General features: G+C 37.3%; 2 protein-coding genes across 2 annotated transcripts; one reads left to right on the top strand and one right to left on the bottom strand.

The window, feature by feature from the left end:
• Positions 1-3,035: 3,035 nt before the first annotated feature.
• Positions 3,036-6,698, top strand: LOC113696968 (non-structural maintenance of chromosomes element 4 homolog A-like). Its single transcript, XM_027216348.2, has 7 exons — positions 3,036-3,728; positions 3,958-4,038; positions 4,590-4,839; positions 4,941-5,031; positions 5,366-5,582; positions 5,674-5,765; positions 6,237-6,698. The coding sequence occupies exons 1-7, from the start codon at positions 3,401-3,403 to the stop codon at positions 6,486-6,488; spliced, it is 1,311 nt and encodes a 436-aa protein (XP_027072149.2). The 5' UTR covers positions 3,036-3,400; the 3' UTR covers positions 6,489-6,698.
• A 677-nt stretch (positions 6,699-7,375) lies between these two features.
• LOC113696969 (enoyl-[acyl-carrier-protein] reductase [NADH] 2, chloroplastic-like) lies at positions 7,376-13,180 on the bottom strand. Its single transcript, XM_072055385.1, has 13 exons — positions 13,039-13,180; positions 11,663-11,971; positions 10,782-10,891; positions 10,641-10,696; positions 10,483-10,567; positions 10,345-10,392; positions 9,534-9,608; positions 9,329-9,440; positions 9,153-9,204; positions 9,019-9,070; positions 8,876-8,933; positions 8,145-8,243; positions 7,376-7,778 (listed from the first exon to the last, which is right to left on the bottom strand). Exons 2-13 carry the CDS (start codon positions 11,937-11,939, stop codon positions 7,618-7,620), a joined length of 1,185 nt encoding a protein of 394 aa, XP_071911486.1. The 5' UTR covers positions 11,940-11,971; positions 13,039-13,180; the 3' UTR covers positions 7,376-7,617.
• Between the last annotated feature and the right edge of the window lie 2,444 nt (positions 13,181-15,624).

Raw genomic sequence — 15,624 nt, 5'->3', positions numbered from 1 at the left:
TGGTTCTATATTAGGGGGGATGGGGGATGGATCGGACGGGTGTGATTAAAGCACCATCTAAAAGTGAAGTCAGTCAAGAAACTGTCAAATTGTGTACTAAGGCACATGACGTGCAGGGAGGGATCCGATCCTGTTTTACACCCAGCGAGGGGCCACTGGGCTGGAATCCAATGGTTTACTTGAACCTGAAGGAAACTAAGGTGATGTCATAATGATTTTATTCAGATATTCTTTGGCGGACACATGAATTATTCTGATGTTCTCTAGCAGCCTCATGGTTCAAACCTTTTTTTTATCCAATCTAGTGAATTTTCCAGATGTGTTTCCTAGTACTCCGCCTGAAATTGCCATAACTCATCATAAGTCACTACTGTGTTCGCTAAAACTTCTAAAATAGGTGCTTGAGATATTAATGATTTACAATACAAAGATATGTTACAACAAATATGTCTCCTCCATCTTTACTTCAAAAAAAATTTTTTTTTTCACTTCCTGTAATTGCTCTTTCATCACTTTCCTAAATTATAAGGTTGTGTTTGGATTGCATTTTTCGTGATTTTTCATGGAAAAATTACTGTAGCGATTTGATGTATATGAGGGAAAAAGGTAATAGGGAAATGTGATCACGGAAAATGACGTAATTTTTCGACAGAAACTGGCAATCCAAACAAGGCTAAGGGGGCGTTTGGTAAGAGGGTATCGGAATGGGGTTATGGAATAAACCCCATAACTCATGTTTGGTTTACTGGTATTGGAATTGAAATATTGGAATGATATCTAAAAATATGTCATTTCTCCATTCCTGACTAAGTTCGTGGGTTTTGTCCAAAACCCAAATCTTATTCCCGGTCCCTCTTCTTCCTCTCTTTTTCATTATTTCCGTCGCCTTTCTCCCCCCAATTCTCTGCCCTAATTACCCCTTAAAAACACGACAAGCTGGAGCTTTTGCCGTGGGAAGAAGAAAAAAAACGAATGAAAACCACATCTGTGCTACTAGAGAGGTACGCAAGTTTTCTTCTGTTTGTTTTCTTGTTCCAAGTTCTCTATTCTCCAAGTCCATAAACAAGAATAATTTGTGCAATAGTGGATCTTCTTCTGCTGATTCTCAATCTTCCATTTCCCTTGTAGATTGCTCCTTAAAAGGTTTGTATCTCTAGTTTCTTTAGATTTTTTGCTCTTGGGAGCAGTACGTACTATGCTTTCTGTACGGTCCGGCAAATCTGCACACTTTTCTTATTTTGTTTTCTCTTCTGATATTAGCAGTTAGCAGATCTTCATGATTCTTGAGCTTTAGTGCTTCTTTTTTGTGGGTTCTGGCTCTTTTTTGTTTTGTCTTCCGCTATTGACTTTGTGGGGTCAAAATGAAAATCATAGTTTATTCCATCATCTTCTTGAATGCTGATCTCAAATGCAACCCAAAAAATGCAAAAGAATCCAAAACCAATAAGCATCAGATTTGTATCAATAGGATGAAGTACGGATCTGCATCATATCACCAAAGGTTCCCCACTCGCAAATCGAATTGGAATTTAGGCGTTACTCAAACCATTGATTTTGTGAGTTGAGTTATCACTTGAAACCCACCTACTTCATATTGGTGCAAGATTAGAAGTGCAGACCGTGGAATATTATAAATTTGTTAAATAGCCTGAAACCCGCTTGCGGGTTTCCCCCTTATGTAAAATGACTAAAAGCTGCGTTTCTGTTCTATTTATATCAAACACATACTCTCAAACCCTCACCTGAAGGGTGAGGATGAGAGGGGAGGTTTGCTGGGCATCCTAGGGCCCTCCGATGGGCATGTGCAACTCAACGCAGCTTGCATGTAAAATTTTTTTTTTTTTTTAAGTAATTTGTTAAATAGCCTGCCTGAAACCCGCTTGCGGGTTTCCCCCTTATTTTCGTCTATTCACTCAGCTCCGTCTGTTTTGACGATTTTCGTCCACTTTTCAGGTTAATTCAAACCACGGGGTATCGACTGGTATGATATGAAACCACAGGGGGTTTTTATGTATGATTGCTTAACCACAGGGGGATTTTTTGTTGTTTACCCTTAAAAATACAAAAACCTGCATAACTCTCCCCAACATATGACAAGATTATTAAAAAGATTTATGTAATTTTTCTTTTGAAACTCTAAGACAAGGTTTATTGTCAATTTTACAGGTAAGGTTAAAATTGGAAATTTATTAGATTCCATTCCGAAAGAACCAACGAACCAAACATCAAGTATAGTAATGATACCCATTTCAGATACTTGAACCAAACAGATGTATTGGAATGAAAGGTCTCATTCCAAACCCAGGATATCCGATTCCAAATCCGAATCCGATTCCAAGCTGCGAACCAAACGCCCCCTAAGTATTGTAGGCATGTGATTTATTCTAATCGCTTTTTCTAGTAACTCGTGTACTATTTTGGAGCGTGCTTGTACAAATGCTTCTTGTTGTGTTAGATAAAGTAAAAATTGTGTATTTTCAATCTTTGTTTAGTTTTAAATTTGTGATCAGATAGTCATACTTAGAACCCATTTTGATTGCTATTTTCTGAAGATTTTGTAAAAAATATATATATATAGTGTAATGATTTTATATATATGAAGTAAAAATATGATTGAAAAATATATTCATGAAAAATGTAAAATTTATAATGTTATAAATTTATAATAATAGGAAGAATGCTATCAAACATCCAAAAAAAATACAAACAAACAGTGAGGCAAATATTAAAATCAATCGATACAACATATTTTTAAAAAATAATTAAAATAAAAAGGTAGTTATGAGTTGGCACTTAAATTGCGAATAAAAATTCATAGTGACGATATATAAACTCACTAGTCACTAACTAGTATCTTCCCCGCCAAGCTCGAAATTGGAAACGGCAAAAAAAAAAAAAAAAAAAAAAATCGAAGCACATCTAGTAAGCTTCCATTTCAACCCATTTTTAACTCACTACACCTTCCCACACCCAATCCCACGCCCCCCTCCACTTTCCTCTCATTGAACTGCCCGCTCCCCAAATTCTCAAATCCAAAATATTTGCGGTTTGAATTTTGTGTCTCCTCCTCCAAATCTTCCCTCTTCAATTCAATTTGCTTTTTCACCCCTCCTCCCTCCACCCATATCTCAAAACTCCCCAATCCACAGTAATTTCTTGTACTCCTCCTCCGCTGTTATTTACTTTCCATTCTCCGACTCCCTAAATTTTTTATTTTTTATTTTTGCTTCCAAAAACCCTGTCTAAGAAGAATCATTTCCATGCCGGGTTTAGGGTTTTAGGCCTTTTCTGTCATTTTCTTCCTTTTTTTTTTTGTTTTCCTATGAATTTATAATGAAATTGGAGAGTCATTGGGTCTTAGTTTTCTGTTCTTGAGAAAGGAAGAAAAAGAGAATAGGAAATGATGCGGGGTGTAAAACGTGAGCCCATTAGTTCGCGGAGGAGTAGTAGTAGAAGAACAAGTTCCAGAGAAGGAGAAGAAGACAGCCAGAATCAGATTGTAACGCGACAACAAGCAGAAGCTGAAGCACAGGCGAATACGAGGAATGCTAACAGTAATTGTCAGAATGAAGCACAGGGGAATGCAAGTAATGGTAACAATAATCATCAGAATTCTAGGGCTGATAATGATGATAGCGTCGAAGGAGAAGGCGGAGTAGGAGGAGGAGATGTAGTGGAACGGAGAGTCCTTCGATCTCGTTATCTCAATGTCAAGAATCGAATTTCTGGTACACTGCATTTTCACAGTTTTGTTTTTGACTGGGTTTTTTGTATGTTTGTTTGTACAGCTTAAGATTTTCGTTTTGTGTGTGTTTGTAGGGAGTCTTATGTGCATTTCTGTAGTAAGCAAAAAAAAAAAAATTTTGGGGTGCGTTGTGATGTGTGTTAGAAGTAGAAGTCAGTTGCAGAATTTTTTTTAGTAGTATTTTGATTTTCATTGTTCTTGGTGTTCCGCAGATGAGCGAGACGATTTGTCCAAGGTTGATTCTGATAAGTTTAAATCAATTATTGAAGAGGTTGACAACTTACATCAGCTAGGTATGATTTGAAATCTTTTCTTGTTTGCTTTTTCCTCAAGTTTGTTGTGCGTGCATATTTTCACTTGCCATTTTGCTCAAGGATACGTGCTTTAATGGTAAGGTTGCTGCTTTAACCTTGAAAATAAATACTTTTCCTTTCTGTTTGGTCTTAATTTATAACTGGGTACTTCGTCAGCAAAATATCCCCTCCAGTTGGACATTGTACATGGAACACTGACACCGAACTGGGATTTCTGTCCTTCTGTGTAGTTTTCTTTCCTATTCCTGGTTCTTCCTTCCTTAAATTCTTGATCACTTCCTTCCCTGCCTTATCTGTTCCAGTGGCATAGCCTCTCCCAGCATTTGTATTTTTTTCTTGTCTTGCTTTCTGCTTGACATTGTAATGCTTTCTTCACCTCTTTTTCTTCATCTCCACATGTCCAATCTTCTTTATTCCTCTCGTGACCCTTTGTTGTGTTAATCAGATGTTTCTTCATGCACTTCATCTCATTTTGATTTTAAGTTGACACTTTGGCTCAAACTAAATTGATTTCTTCCATTACTATACAGTTCAGAAACCCAGGGAACAAGTAGCAGATGCAGAGGCTCTCTTGGATATCACCAACACTTTGGTTACCTCTGTTAAGGCACATAGCACTGAAGGACTGACCCCTTCTGATTTTGTCAGTTGTCTGCTTAGGGATTTTACACAAGGTGGAGCAAGTACTAGTAATGAGGTAGCTAGCAGCTCTCTGCGCTTGAAGGAAATTGGGCTTGCAGTCTCTCATGTTTTCAGGAGTGCTCCTGGTTGCTTCACTATGTATGTATCTTCGTCATCCCCTCTCTTTCATTTACATGTAATGTTGGTTCTTATGTTGGGATTAACTACTTGCAGTTGTGTTTTTTGAATGATTTTCACAGGGTTGGGCCTATGAATACTGAAATTAAGCAACGTAAGGCTGTTATCTACAGAAAGCGTGCAAAGCCTACAGAAAGTGCACGACCTGAAGATGTAAGGTTCCTTGGATTAGATTTAGATACTTGTGCTAGTTTTCTGCAAACTCATTTTTGAAAGTGGCTTCTATTGTGGCACTAACTAGATCTCATTCAAGTTATATGAAAGCAGCAAAAAGAATAGCAACTTTAATCAAAACCTACTGTAATTTGTTGGTAATTGGATTTTTACAATGTATTTTCCTGTCATTTATCTATAATTTCCCCCAATACTCGGTCTTGTGGAGAAGAATGATTATATGGTTTGATTTACTCTATGCCATCAATACAGTTTACAAGTGGCAATGTAGGTTTATAATGCCCTTTAGTGAACATACTAATACACTGTGTAGCTTGATGGTGCTGCTACTGAAGAGAAAACAGACACAGACAAGAATATGGCAACAATGTTTGACATTTTGAGGAGGAATAGGAGGGTCAGGCTTGAGAATTTGATATTGAACAAAAGCTCATTTGCACAGACAGTTGAAAATTTATTTGCTTTGTCATTTCTGGTTAAAGATGGGCGAGCTGAAATAACAGTGGATGAGAAAGGAGTTCATCTAGTTTGTAAGATTCTCAACTTTAAACAATGACATGTGTATCATTTTTTTTGGGGTGCTTTTTGTCTTTTTCTAATTTCTGATCTCATTCTTTCCAGCACCAAGGAATGCTGCTGCTGCTAGTGCAGTTCATTCTGGGGAGGTTTCTTACAGCCATTTTGTGTTCAGATTTGATTTTAAGGATTGGAAGGTATCTGAATATGAAATGTTACTTTTGGCGTGGCTTTCTTTCCTATTGAATCTGTTATTAGCTTTCCTTTATGCATGTTGACTACTTCATGATTAGTACCAAATGAGTGGAAACTGTATTGTGTCTTTTACTGTCTTGTTCAGCACTAACAATTTTTAGAACTATGAAATTGTCTTAAATATTGAATTTTAAGATACAGCAACCATTTTTTCCCTCTATAGGGGAGGATAACTGTATTCAATGTCTTAGATGACATAAGCACTTTAGGTTACTGCTGCCATTTCCTACTTGAATCCATTCAGTGATTTCCGGCGGTGTTGTACTAGCAAGTCATGGAGTCACAGTTGTCTTTCTTTGCTTTAAATTTGCTCCAAATTAAATCATGCAGTATTTATAATAACTTGATGTCTCAGTTACTCGGCTTCATTTTTTGGTATTGAACATCTTGTTCCATGTTGTCTGAATTTGCAGTTAATGATGACTTGTGTTGGAGATGGGGAAGTGTTAATGCCACATAGGGATGTGGCTGTAGCAGGAAATTCTGAGTCGGATCCAGTATCTCTTGGGACACAAGCAGCATTATCTACAACACCAATTAGGAAATTTTCTAGAAATCGGGGTTTGGTTTTACAGGAACAGACAGTTGTCCAAGGATCTCCTGAAAGTGATGATTCAGGAGCAAGGGTTGCTGCAATTCGTAAAGGAAAAAGGAAGCTTGTTTAAGTGACCAGACATCTTACTAACTTCGGTTTTTGTTTTGTAGTAAGATGTAAAGTGAGAGGCATCTATTGTTGATTTATCAGTTCTTTTGCTAATTTTGGAAGTTTGGGTTCAGACCCTTTACCTAGGCTGGCAGCTTTCTAATTGAAGCATATGGAGTTTGGATGCACTAGATTGTTGTCTGGTTCTGTCATCCTTACCCTGCTTTGTACATATTTGCTGTGTATCGTTTATTTCCTTGGGTAAATACGATGATGTCTAGTCGTCTTCTGCCTTTCTACTTTTGAACGAAACCCTGCTAGAATAAGTTTATATTCTAATTCCTTAGGGTACTAAACTGTGAATTGTGAAGGCTAGGTGGTTTCTCATGCAAGTATTTCAAGTAGCCTTTATGCCTTTTCTCACTACTGGACCAAGGGTCCCATAGGATGGTTTGGTTGGCAATGAAACCTTTGACTACTAGTTTGAAGCAAGATTCCCATGCCAACATGCACATCTGCGGTATTCATGTGTGCATAGAGTTTCTTCAGGTTAAGGCTGGCAAGCATGTATGCGTCAAGATTTTGTTGCTGGTACTGGCCTTGCATGTCAAGCTCATGAGATGATATTGTAGTTTGTCACTTTTAGGGAGTCTGACCTCCGCATATGGAAGAAATGAAGAAGTGGGAGGTGATGGGATGATCAGTGAAATTACCTATGTGTTTGGGGTAATGTTTGGCTGCGCATTGGGATGCCTTAGACGAGAGGTGTCGAATTGAAATGATTGTATTTCTTAATATTGGAGAATAGCAATACTTAATATTAAGCCAGCTTTTAATCTATCAAGACCCGAAGCTAGGCCTGGATCTGATAATTTCTGGTATCAAATCTCTTGTGCATGCAGATACGGATGCAGTTGTAACAGTGCAATTCAGAACCTTCAAACAAGTTGGAAATAACAAGGCTCCACAAGAAGTTATAAGATTGCCATACATCACAATTCCAATGCTAAACCCGTTTCTATGAAAACGAAGTACACTTTCCTCGCATCAAAATGGAAAGCCCAGCAGGCGTCTTCCTGATAGCAATTGACTAAAGAACCATTATTCTCAATTTGATCACCGGACACTAGTCGCCAAAGCAAGCAAATCATCTAGCTTTTATTATTGTCTTTTGGGATGTCAAGATCTTTAAAAACTGGACTATCAACTCCTACACCCATTGCATTTAGGCCGTTGTCAACATAAATTACAGCACCAGTGACAGCTGAAGCCAATGGTGATGCAAGAAAAGCAGCAGCATTGCCAACCTCCTCTGTTCAATGTCAAATTCCAACCATTAGGACTCAGAAGTGACAAGCACCACCAGATGACTCAATAAGGCAATACACTGCATGATTGCATCATATGTCCAAAAACGAGAAATATACAAGCATTTATTGTGCATGTGTGTGTGTGCACTCGCCCATGGGCAAGGATGTCCTTTAGGAGCTTGACCCAGAAACTGACACGTCAGATAGCACCAATGACAACACAGCCTTGGTCGTCTATGTGAGAACTGTAAATACTCATGATCTAAAGCCACAACAAAAATTTCTTTCAAGTACTTCCAAAGATCATATATGGACAGAGTGCAGCCAAAATTCTCCAAAAAAAAAAAAAAAGAAAAAGGATCACTCACCAGCAGATAATTCCTTTTGCAAGGGTGCATTTTCCAATGAATAATCAATCATCATATCGATGAAACCAATGGCTTTAGCAGCGCGACTTCTTAGTGGACCTGCATATTGTTTCAATACAGGTTAGACGTCAGCGGGATGTTATACTTGATTTTTCTGGTTTCAAATATTGTTTAGAGAATATAATTTTGTTCAATCAGTATCTGCTGAATGAATTAGTCATTAGAGAAGGAAAATGACATATAACGCATGCTCAGCCCTAAAACATTGCCTGTTCATGGATAAGGAGAAAATAGAAGGGACACAAGGCAGATAAGACAGAATTGCACATGGCACATTATGCATCCACATAAACCCATTAGAACACAGAGAGTTTAAAGTCAAAAGCAAAATGATCCAGCCAGAGCAGGTACTGTCTTGCTTTCTTGTAAAGGCACATCTGACACTACAGAATATTGTTATTTTCCAAGGGGGAAGGAGGCATGTCTATTAGGTAGTTGATAGCTTCAGTTATGTCCCACAAAACTGTATTCTCCTTTCATTTAATTCGTTTTTCAACCCACATGGACAAAAAGACTCAAGTGTAACCAGAAAAGAGTTACCACAATTATTTGTTATCAGCAAGAAATAAAGTTTAACATCTAGCACAGCCGTGCAACTTTGGATCCTAAAATGGTACCAATCATGCCATTAATCTTAGTATAAGACATTAACATGTAGTAGTTGCCAATACCTGCAGATATTGTGTTGACTCTGACTCTGTGTTTTCTACCAGCTTCAAAAGCCAGCACCTTTATCAAGAATTTGAAGTCAGAAGTGGTAAACCTAAACTAAACATTATCCCTTAAGCATCGTCATGTACATCAGAAAGCTCACCCTTGTATCACTTTCCAGAGCAGCCTTGGCTGAACTCATACCTCCTCCATACCTAAGTTTAAGAAAAATCAATATTATGCTTTCAGAAGAGATAGAGGTACAACTTAGAATAACCTAATGCACCACCTCCATACCCTGGTATTATGCGTTCAGAAGCAATGTATGTTAGAGAAATTGTAGCACCACCTGCAATTTGAAGATAGGACCATACGTTTAGCATAAAACACAGCTTGCCAGTGCAGCATATGAAAACAGAAACTTTTGTCTCACTGAAATGCAGAAAACAAAAGAGAGGTGAGGGAAAGAATACCTGGATTCATTATGGGCACAAAATGCTTAAGTAAAGATACAAAGGAATAACTTGATGCCGATATGGCAGCAAGATACCCATTTCTTGATGTCTCCAGGAGGGGCTTGCTAACCTGTGTTATGAGTTCAATGAAATCACATCCTGGAAGGCTGAAACACCAGCAATTGCTAAGCAAAAATGAGAATAAGAGGACGAGGAAAAGCACCTCGGGACCATTAGCAAGTGAATGTACAAGGATGTCTATCGTTCCAAAGTCATGTTTCACACACTCAGCAACTTCCTACAAGATAATTTAGAGTAAGCTCGTTCAGCATGCTGCCCTCCAGCATACAGTTTACAGGATAACCATGTTGAGTCATCAAGCACAATTGGTCATAATGCACTTGGTACTATAACAGGGACCTTGAGTCTTGCTTTGCCCAAAAAATTAGATAGGAAGTAACAATATCTCTAAGGTAAATGAACACAGATCTTGAGAACCTATTGATCAAGTGAATGAATAAAGGATTAAGTTTCTAACAACCTACCATACACTTTACCATGATGAGGTTCAGTTAGCAACTTAGTTTGATACTATTTTGACAACTTGAACCATTTCAAATCTAGCACTGGGTTCAGTAATAACATTATTCAATATGAATTCATCATCAACAGAATGTTACTGCTTGATAGCACACAATTCGGAAAGCTAAAGAATGTCTTATCATGCCTCATGGAAGAGTCACCAAGAATACATGATTTTGTTGTCCTGGAGGTCTCTGATCATAATTTACATATTGCACTTACATTCAAAGTGGGACGATCATGTGCTGGTGGTCTTGGGTCCTAAGACTCGCCAATTGATTTTCCCTTTCCTATGAATAAACCAATTGGTTTTCCTTTGACCTCTCATTAGATTTAATTTAGGAAAAGTTTTAGATTGCAATTATCCAGAACTATCTAAGAGCATGAAGTAATTAGAAATGAACAAATAACCACAAGCATGAGCAAGTTTTTAGAAGATTTGAAGTTCATACCTTGACTGTCCAGTTTGTACAGCCAGCATAGCGTTTGTTTGATTTTACCTGCATAATCCAACATAAGTTTCACCTATGAGTTTACTTCAATTGCAGAGTCTGTGCTGAAAGACATTTTACTAGAAAAGATGTGCTTACATCTTCAGGGACATCCTCAGGACTATCATAAACAGCATCAAGTGGGTAAACTTTCGTGATTTCCATCAGAGAACCATCTGGCAGCCTGAAAAGAAGAATCATAGTTAGAAGGGGAATTAAATAGACAAACTGGAAAGTATAAAATCTGCAATGCTTACACACGAGATTCGTCAAATTTCCCACGACGCAAACTTGTCTCAAAAATATTCAGTGCCTAGAAATGCCAGAGAAAGAAAGAATTTTTAAAACCTGAAGACTCTTGCAATCATTAATTAACAACAAAGACAAATAATACGTACAGGCACCCATGTTCCGACGAGGATTTCAGCACCAGCAGCTGCAAGAGATTTTGCTATTGCCCATCCATATCCATTGTCATCAGCTACACCAGCTATGAATGCTCTCTTTCCTGCAGGTAATGGTGTTTATATGTGTGATGGTCCCTGATAATGTATGGCTATTTAGGGACAAATTACAACTTGTAACACGCATCTCTGTTGCTTGAAGATGCCATGTCACCATTTCCTGATACCTTAGACAGGCTTTAATTGTACAATCCAAACCTCAGGAAAATATGTCGCAGGTCAATGCTTGCAATGCAGTTTTCCAGATTTTACTGGAATCTTCAACCGAAAATATAAGTTTTTTATTTTTTGTTAATTGAAAACTACCTTCAAAGACTATTATTATCATGAAGCAACCTAATAACCTATTTAATGTTCCTGACATTTGCATTTGTATCTACTTCACATCCCACCTGTAGGTCCCTATAATTTTAACACGAAGATTAACATTTTGAGCTGGAAATATGCAATCTCTCTGATAGAAGGTAAGCATCTGCTGATTTACAAGCCTTGGGTGGCGGCATACTCAGATCATAAATAAATATAAACCATGACACATAGCTAATTCTAAGACTAAACTTTGTCAGGAAATTTCCATTTCAGAAAACATAATGATGTCAACTATGCAGCAGCACTAGTTAGTCAGATGAACAAGCACCTGAACATGGGTAGGAAAGTAAACTACACAGAAAATAAGAAATGCAATGTGAATATTGCAGACTAATACTTGCATGTGGCCATAATTACCTACACAGGAAAGCTTCACAGATAAAATTAGGTTTTACTTTTACCAAAAAAAAGGAAGCTGATGATAGAGAAACATGTAAATGTCCAACCTCTCAAGTCAATTGACAACCCTGGTAGAGGCTCTTTATCACTTGTTGCAGACATTGCTTTTGTAACAACTCTCTGATATTTCAGGGGACTGGAATTAAGCTTTTGGTAGAAAGACCATGTTGATGAGATGTGAGATGTGCACTTGAGCTTTGTCCAAGACTCACCTTTAGTTTCATTACCAAAATTTGCAATGCTTGACTTCAAAATTCTTTGAGATGCAGAAATGCAGGGCTTTGGAACTGCAATTTGAGAGCCAGCAGTTGTATTTGCAGCCATTCCCCTTAGACTGATTTACCAAACTCGAGATTCTGCAAGAGACACTAAAATCAGAAAACTAGAAGTTTCCTTCAGCCACCAAAGTGTACATGTAGATTATCCAGTTCTAGTTATGAACAAACAAAGCATCTTTTCTTTTGAAAATTCATGTCTTAGACAGCATAGAGAGGGAGCAATCAAATACACCCCCCCCCCCCCCAAAAAAAAAAATGCCTGAAGGCAAAGAAAATGCAGTTACTCTAGTCGAGCACAGTTCTATGAGTCTATAGTCGAGCATGGTGCTCTGAGTCTATCCATCTTTTCCTAGGCATTACATAAATCACCCTTGTCTCACACTTTTACTCTGTTTCACATTTGTCATTTCTGCTTTCAAATCTTAATCCAGCAGATGACGAAAGGAACAACCTTTATACGAAACTATCTTATTTCAGAACAGAATCACTTAAGTTCTCTAGACAAATTCTTAGTCCAAAAAAAAAAAAGAAGGGAAAAGTGTCAAAGATACAATTAAATTTCAATTACTACCAAAGTTCCACTATCTTCAACTTGCAAGTGAATTTTCATGTTCAATTCTGACCTTTACTAATCCCTCCTTGCACATAAAAAGGTCGGTCAAACAAACCTATGACTCAAATATTCAAACACTCCCAACCAAAGTTTTTCTTTTTCTCCGCAAAGAGAAAAGAGGAAAAAAAAATATCCTCTGGAAAAGCAAAAATAAATCATTCCAACACCTCATTTCTTCACGATTCTAGCTCCCAAGTTCATATGACATATCACCCTGCGAGACCAAATCTCGGAAACAGAAATACTAAAAAATCTTCAAATCAAGAAATTATCTTTTATGGAACCAGCAAGACAATGTGAGCATTAAATCAAGCACAAATATACAAAAAAGGGAAAAGAAAAAAGAAAAAACCAATAAATGAACCTGAAATCAGCACGCAATTACATAATCCCTTGAAAGATCTTAGCAAGAACCATAAAAAAAATCTATCCAAAAACAACCCTTTTCAGGAAAAAGCCTAAAGGAAACCCCATTCGGATCAACATTACGTGAACGCAGCATTGTGGAAGAAGGGATCAGAGAGAAACTCACCTTGAGGGAAGGAGGCAGACGATAAAAACGAAGAAAGCGTGAGTGATTGTGAGAAGGAGAGTGCCAAAGAAACGTGAATGGGGGCAGCGCCGTATTTATTGCTGGGGCTTTCGATGAAATCGAAGTTTGGCAATGGCAGTGTAGTGCGTAAATTGTAGCAATGACTAATGAGGCTGCTGAGCTGAGGTTGGTTTAACCGTTGTTTTGGCGAAGCTTTGAAAGTGCCGAAAAGGAGACTGAGAGTTCTGGGCTGCGCTGTTATGAATTGACTGTTTCGTCCCCTTTTTTTGCCCCCCTCTCTTTTCTTTTCTTTTCTTTTCTTTTCTTTTTTCCACATAACAGTATTCCAACCTTTCGACCAGACTTATATCTTAAAACCATATAGAGTCTTGCCCCAGTGATACACAATGAAATAGCATACAGGATTTGATCACAGAGTCATGTAGAACCTTGCTCCAATGATACGCAACGAAGTAGTATACGGGGATCAATTATAGGATTTACTGGTAAAAATCAGACTACGGAACGAGTCGGATTACGAGTTTTTCCCCCTCTCTCTTATTTTTCATTTTCTTTTCTTTCTTTTATTAATCAACACACTTACTTTGCACGTGATATAACTTGTCATTGTGAAGAACAAAAAATTATTAGGATCCTCCTTACGAACTTATTCACAAGTCTTGCAATTCATGGAAGAATCTAAAGTCAATAATTTATGTGAAGAAGTGATGCTTCTTCTAATATAGCGATAGCAATGTTTTATGCGGTGTCCGCAAGGCGCTAATTGCACTCTCACAGGCGCTGTTACAATCATCGAAGGGTGCTAGTCACTATTTCCTTCTCTAAAATCTATGGATACCCTCCAGTCCACACTTCACTCATTCAATGTAATCAACAACTCCACACACTCTCACTCTAGGTTACGAATGATTTGTACTAATTTAAGCATTAGAACTATTCTGGAATAACTAGATCCTAACTCTCTCTATATTGTCATTCAGTACTTGGAAGTCTTTGAGTAGCACTCAGTAACTCGCATTCGACCTGTTCGATTCGGCTACATGCCTAGATTTTTTGCTTCTCCATTTTACATGAAGAGTTGTGTTAGATTTATGAGTAAAGAATTACGTCCTATATTAGTTCGAAGATGGAGAAAGAGTGATTAATATATAAATAATGATGGATTTTGCAAGATGAAAAATGAAAGATTAATATATAAATATGGTCCAAAACTTAACAGTTTAAACTTTTTGGTTAATATTAGATTCCTAACTTACATATATTGAACTCTTTTGTAAACTCTCTCAAAGGTGTTTTCTTCCTAACAAGTGGTATCAGAACTTGTGCTTGCGAGGCTAAGATACTCGGTGATAAGTGGATGATTATCAAAGTTGGACCTATAAAATTCTCTTCTTAGTGATGGATTGAAATGTCAAGGAGTTTGACTGGTGTTACACTAGGTGCACCGTAGATTTGATAGAAAATTCGGTTGATGATAGGCCAAAGAGCCAAGTGCTTGACTAAAATGTTAAGGAGTTTGGCTTGTGTTAGGTTAGATGTGTCATGAATTTAACATGGAATCCGATCAGTATTAGACCAACCAAGGGTTGATAGGGTCAAAAATCTAGTTTAGATATTGAAAAAGAGTGGGTCCATAATTAGAAGTTTAAATGTTGAAGAAGAGTAGGTTTATAATCAATAGAATATGTGGTCTTAGATGTTAAGGTGGGTTTGCATTGAATATTAAAGTAGATTAAAAAAAGAGCTCTTATTAACTTGGGTTTCAATGTGAGGATCTCTCATAAAAAACGAGGTTATTAAATTCATGAGTAAAAAATTATGTAGCACGTTAGTTTGAGAGATGCAAAAAGAGTAATTAATATGTAAGTAAGGATCTAAAACCTAATGGGCTAAGTTTTCGAGTCAGAATTGAGTTCTTCACTTACATATTGGATCATTTGATAGACTCTCGAGAGGTGTTTCTCCTAGTAAATTGTAATCCCGGGATTATTTATCTGTTTGAATCCAAATGGATTTTAATCCCTGTAAAATAATTGAAAAAAAAAAACAAAGGGTCAAAGATACAACGAAATTAAGAGCCCGAATCTTCCAAGCTAGTAGGCCCTGAACGCAGCATCAACAACAGTCTCATGTAGGTTAGCTACATTTTCTTGCACTCAGCAAATGCGAATGAACGACAAAGCCGAAAACCAACCGTATAAGCGGACTAGTTTACAATTTTGAAGACAGTCCAATTGAGCCCACTAAGTTAGATGTACGGTAGAGTTGCTTGGAGTTTCTGGTCAACAACTTAAAGAACTACACGAATTTTAAGCTCACCTTTTTCATTTCTTGCCTATAAATTTGGATTTAAAGTTTTGTTTGATGAATGTAAATACGCTGGATAGTTAAGCTAACCAAGTAATTTGAGCTTGGTTTAACAGCAGCTCAAGGATCATTTGGTTAAGGATAGCACGTTACCAATATCATATTTGAACACACTACTTCAGTTTATGTAAAAGTTAATTAAACATATATCAAATGTCATACTTTTTTTTTTTTTGGTTTAAAATAGCTATAAACTTA

This window comes from Coffea arabica, chromosome 6e, assembly GCF_036785885.1.
Source record: "Coffea arabica cultivar ET-39 chromosome 6e, Coffea Arabica ET-39 HiFi, whole genome shotgun sequence".
In the NCBI taxonomy this organism is placed as follows: domain Eukaryota; kingdom Viridiplantae; phylum Streptophyta; class Magnoliopsida; order Gentianales; family Rubiaceae; genus Coffea; species Coffea arabica.
The sequence above is the reverse complement of the archived record's forward strand: the minus strand, read 5'-3'. Positions and strand labels throughout refer to the sequence as shown.